Source organism: Armigeres subalbatus, chromosome 3 (assembly GCF_024139115.2).
Source record: "Armigeres subalbatus isolate Guangzhou_Male chromosome 3, GZ_Asu_2, whole genome shotgun sequence".
In the NCBI taxonomy this organism is placed as follows: Eukaryota; Metazoa; Arthropoda; class Insecta; order Diptera; family Culicidae; genus Armigeres; species Armigeres subalbatus.
Genome location: NC_085141.1, coordinates 29,463,666 through 29,469,665, shown reverse-complemented (window position 1 = coordinate 29,469,665; position 6,000 = coordinate 29,463,666). Strand labels below are relative to the sequence as shown.

Below are 6,000 nucleotides of genomic sequence, written 5' to 3'. Positions count from 1 at the left end.
AGGATTCGTAGCAGGGAAACAAGTTACATTTTTAATCAATTCGGGGGTAAACAAAGCAGCATTCTTGGCATTTAAGAAAATTATTTGAATTTCAATATGTTTTCTAAAGAATGTCCTGTGCCTCTCCAAGATACATCTTTTACCCTGTACCTATTAAGATTCTTAATTCGGATTCGGAGTATCAAGCCTTGCACGGATCGCCTGAATTTAGTCCAGGGAAAATACGGTTCGCTTGAACCGAACAGCAGTATGGCCTTCCAGTCGCTCGCTCAATAATTTAATTCGCTCTCTTCAAAATCCAACCATATCAACGCACATGTTTCTGTCAGCATTCTGCAGCAGCATGTTGAACGATTCCTTTTGGCGCGCAGCAACCTACACCATGTGGAAACGTCGTCGGCGTCGGCGCGGCGAAGGCGTGCAAAAGCTCTCTCGCGCGTGTTGCTCCACTGCGCAACAACACTCAGCAAATCGTCGATCGCGCTCGGTCGGTTGCCCTACAATGTGGGGTGGTTGGTTGAAGTTAAATCGAACCACAACGAAGAGTTGCAACCAAACCAAGCACTCTCAGCACAGACCTCTGCGGTTATATGCCTGGCAAGCATTCGATGCGACTCCAGCACCGGGGGGCGAAAGCACGGAACGTGTCAGTCTACGGTGAGCATTCGACGCATTCGGACGTTATTTCTATCCTTTACTGCATCGCAAGTGCATAGAAATCATCTCGACCCCCGTGGGCCCAAGGTTCAAGGGGTTATCCACGCTATCCAATTCGCACAGGCTATCCAATCCGGTGAATAGAAAAATATTTTTTCGTGAAACCAACTATTCTCCGCGCTATTGTACAAGTGCAACGAATTTAATTTTTTGACACCTTTACGTGACTTCAGCAAAGACAAGACAGTAAAGTAATTGTGGACAGTGAAAGTGAATTGTTTGTATTACTCATTTTTTTGTGAATTCCAATACGCATTGCGAAGCCAGTGGTGGTGACACCAATCGCGCAGTACGTCGGCCGCAGAAGTAAGCAAGACGCGCGCGCATCCGCATCACTGGAAACCAAAGCAGGCCATCGTTGCGGTAGTGATTGGCTTGTCGATCGCGTAATCAGTGACGTGAGCTCTCCTACACGGCCTTAAGCCTTTGCGATCGCGACGACGACGACGACAACGATTGCTGCGATCGATCGCAAGTGCAGGTGGAAGCAACGGATCGATACCTCAGCGTAGCACGTTGTTGGCCCAGGTGTGTTGGTTATCGGCATTTTCTGATACTGGGGAAAGGAGAGAAGGGTTTTCTTGAAATATTCCGATCGGTGCACAGGCAAGTGCGACACCATTGCACAACTTTCAAGCAGGGTTTTGTCGGAAAAGGAAAGTGTTTTAGTGTTGGTGTGAGGTTGTTTTTGCTGTTTGTTTTGACGGGAAGTAGGAGGCTGTGCGAAACTTCAACACGAACTGCGGCGAGAAGACGTGACCTTCAACTGGTTTTTATTGAGACGGCGGTGGTGTTGAACGAATAGATTTCATTCATCGCTCTGACGGGGTCTTAACAGTGTCAGATGTTTTAATGGTAAGTACGATTATATTGTAACTGTTTAAGGGTCTGAATATTTTTACGGTGTTGAGATAGACAGAATGACGACGTGAATTAAATCCATCGAATCCATTAAGTAAAAAAAACATTAAAATGTGGTGATTCGACATTTACGGTCAGTTACGGACATATATTTTCTCATATAATTACCTCATATAATTTTCCTAGCAATAAGATTATAATTCTCTTGCAATTTTTTCTTAGTAAATTTTCGTAAAATCTTCTGAAATTTTCCCGGAATAAACAAAAATGCCCAATTCCGATGATTTTCTGAAAATATTTTTCAATAATGCTAGGGAATATCTGAGAAAACAAAACTTTGAATTTGAAGAGAAAATTATTAAACCCTTTTTGTGGAATGTCTTCACTGCCGCTACTCGCATATCAGTCATATTTCGGTTTTCGTCACTTTTGAGTTAACACCGTGAATAGCATTTAATTTTATCATACTTCCACATAACATGATAAAAAATGAGACTTTGTTCGGGAGAAATGTGAAAAAATACCAAACCAACCTTGTCCCATATTGAATATACCCGCATACCAGTCCCATTAAGAATTTACATAAGTGGATTGCTCAAAATTCAATTATTTTTCCATTGATTTGAATCGTTTTGCATTAACTCATTGAATGAGGAATGACTCTGCAAAATTTCAACCAGATCGCAGAATGTTTGAATTTATTAGATTTTTTTTAAAGTTTTGCATGGAAAATGCGTTTTGAGACTTCATCGGCTATTATCTCAGTATGCGAAAAACCAATATGGGACTGATATGAAAGTACCGGCAGTTCACCTGTCATAAAACGAGTTTAGTACTATTTTATTTAATTCCACCACGTTGTAATCTTTACAAATAGATTCTTCGAAACCAGAACCCTGACTCTAAATAACTTTTAAGCTGCTCCGGATATACTGTCCTTCGCCGTATCCAGAACCAGAGGGATAGCTTAGATGCTCGGGTACCGCATGCTCAAGAATCTTCTCCATTCCGCCAAAGCCCTGTTTTTGGACCTCTTCTACCAAGTCTAGAATGTACCTCGAAGGCGTTCAACCTGGACACCTCCAGCAGCTCAGCGAGCGGGGCTTCTCAAAGAACATTACAGCCTTCGTTGGGACGGGACGCTCCTTCAGGGCTCTATTTAATAGGCAATACAGCGTCCAGATCCTTTCTGAAAGACACAAGGGTGCCCCAAGTGTCGGTCTTGGTGGTTACCCTACTCTTCTTTCGAGCTTGAATAGGTTTTTCTCCTTTCAACCACACTTGCGGATTCTCTCTGCATCGAGGCAGGCATCGCACCATTTCGTCATCGTGGGCTGGTGGTCATTTGTCGAAAAGACAACTCCATATATGGAGCAAAACGTTTCTAGAGAGGAGATAATTAGGTCAGTGGCAGAACTGCTACATTTGGAATACGACGGGTTCGAACACCGATACCCGGATGGGTCTGTCTCTAACCGAGGATTTGGTCCTGGAGTCACTGGCCACAGTTTGCTCGTATCAGATAGCATTCCAACCCAGTGTAGCATATTCTAAGCGAGGGTAATCGTGAATTTCATTAGGGGAAGGTGGGGAGATTTGATCCCCAGGGAGACTTGATCACCCCCTGTTTTATTGAGAACTAAAGTAGTTTTGTTCTAGCGTATTTTTTGGATTGACAAGCTTATTTATTCTGGTTTGTATGTTTTGACCTTCCTAAAGATTTTTTTATTGGCCACCAAAATTTGAACAACTTTTCATATCATTGACCAAATGCTTTCGTTTCTTCACAGCACAAAGCCATAAATATGCTTAATGATCTGTACTGATGAAAATGTCAACATTCCATCAAAGTTTTAGGATATTTGGATTTGAAGTTATTACCTCAATATGGGGACACTTGATCCCCCATTAGTCACCCATACAAAAATTTGACGAAAAAATTCAAAAAAATATAAATCTGTTCTCAGGCTTCTAATTTTTATTGCGTAGATATCATAGAAAGGGAATCAAGTCTCCCCAAATTTTAAAATGACATGTGCTGTCGAATTCAATAACAGAAATTGTTCATGTATACGCACAGCAATTCGAAAATTCCGCGTGTTTTGAAGGAAAAATATTATAAAAATCTGAGGTCACCTTTCTTATTTTATCGAAACAATTCCCTGGATCCAGAACATCCTCACAGTAGGTGTCAGCTTTGTTTTGTAATTTGATAAACTAGCGAACTATCTATACTAATATTTACACTAATAATTTGATAACCTGATTTGGGACTAACCTCCATGATTACTGGCTGACCGAAAGCCAAGCAATAGGCCCTACACTTTTCCTTACACTCACCAAGGCGTCCATATGATGTTTTCATCCAGGCGATGGACCTCAGATGTTCTTGTCCTGGGATTGTAGCGTTGTAGTTTGAACACCAGGCCATCATGCCATACATCGAACGCCTTCTGGACATCGAGTAAGGTTTTAGAGACAAACTTGTTCCGCCTGAGGACGTTGGTAACTCGGGTCAGTTGGTGCACGATGGATCGACCGCGTCGGAAACCAAACTGTTCCTCGAGCAAGATGTTATGATGTTCGGCAGACTCAAGCAACCGATGGTGAGTTGCCTTTTCAAACAGCAGAGAGGAAGGATCCTTCCCAGGCATTCGGAATCGGTTGGCTTTCGCTGACTTCCAGGACAATGGGATGCAGCTGAGCCGGAGACACTGATTAAAGATCAGGTACTCGAAAAAACGGAGCACTCATGTGTTTGAGTTTAAGATTCAGGATTTTGTCGAAGTCTGAGGCCTTCATATTTTTTTGATGATTTAGTATAGGTCGTCAATTGACCAGCTGAGATCTCCAACTCCTCCGAGAAATCGTTCAGAGTCAGATGAATTTTGTAAGTATGCTTATTAACAGTTGCTTCGTGTGATGTTCTGATGTTCTGTCCAAGATTGTGCGAGCTGACGAAGTGATGATCTATTTGGGCAACCTTCTTTGCAGGAGTTGTCAAGCGATCCTTAGAGCTATTGTTGTCAAATAGGATCAAAAGGTGGAATGAGCCGACAGTTGGGTTATAGAATTTTGGTTAATTCTCAGAATGGCTTGGCGCAGTCTGGGAGAGCGCGGATTATTGGAGAAATCACTATTTCGGCGGTTCACCATTCTGGCCTGGATATTTTTTGTCATGTGTTAGCAACGTGTCTTTAGCGAAGACAGCCATGTACGTTGGTGATTGCGAGTGACTTTTCACAGACAAATCAAATCCTTGGTGACTGTATCAATTGTTAGGATGTTGTTAACCTACCGTACCGTTAGTATACGATATTCACGGGCCTGGAATAACGCCTCTTGGATGATGTTGAGCTGCTCGTAGACTTGCTCAGGTGTTGCCAGATTTCACTGGAGGTCGCTGTCAGTGTCCGCGCGCCTTTCAAACCAACCATAGTTGATTTGATGATAGTATCGTCGGGATTGCTGATGCCGATTTACCGATGAGTTCACCACCGGGTAGTGGTCCGAGCTGACCTCCTGTTAGATGACCGGCTGCGAGATGTGGTCGTTCATGTTTGTGATGAATAGGTCGGTTGTTGCTTGGACTCCGGACCGACGGACCGATTGGGGGGCGTTCCTTAATATCGTTACTCCAGATGGTGCCGTTGCGATTGCTACGGCTGTTGCCTCAGGCATGATGCTTGGCATTCAGATCGCCAGCAATGACATACTGACCTTATCTCCGTGTCAATTCCACGATGTCCCTGCGAACCGTCACTGGCTTTGGCTTTAGTATACCATAGGGCAATACGCCGCGATGAGCGTGATTGTTGCCGTTCCACGTCTATTTTCTCATCCTCCAGGAATGTAGTGCACTGGCCGATATCACTCCCTATCAACGACGGTGCTATTTATTACGCCGACCAGATTAACCTTTTCACAGTGCTAAAAAAACTCACACTTGGCCCGAATATGACTTAGCAATATCTAAGGCATTTCTCAGCCAAATTCATATGTGTATACAGTAGACTGGCCCAGGAAACAAAAAGTTGTCTAATTCCACGGGGCACCCCCCAGGATTGTGTCTTTGGGTGAGAAAATCAATCTCTGAAAATTTCAGCTCAATCGCTTGTTGCATAAGCTGGCGCATTTGATTTGAAGTTTGTATGGGGATTTCAGCCAAAATGTATAGGAAAATACACCTCCGTCACTCATTCGATCTGAAAATTGGTTCTGATTGCTCGATTGACCTCAGAATTGCAAAAACGGCAGTTGATATGCTACAGAACAATTTCACAGAACATTGTATGATGATTAAATGAACTTTTATATAGGTTTTGGCTGATGCGATTCGATCAAAAAACCCAAAAATACACAAATCAGCTCCTAATAAATCAGCCGAAAATTATATAAAAGTTCATTTAATCATCATGAAAT

General features: G+C 42.8%; 1 protein-coding gene across 1 annotated transcript in view; it reads left to right on the top strand.

Annotated features, from left to right (window-relative positions):
• The first annotated feature begins 665 nt into the window (after positions 1-665).
• LOC134227385 (uncharacterized) overlaps positions 666-6,000 on the top strand; it is a 174,700-nt gene continuing 169,365 nt past the window's right edge. Inside the window, exon 1 of the mRNA XM_062708802.1 lies at positions 666-1,572. Within this exon, the coding sequence (XP_062564786.1) occupies positions 1,570-1,572 (3 nt within the window). The 5' untranslated portion in view covers positions 666-1,569. The remainder of the gene's footprint in view (positions 1,573-6,000) is intronic.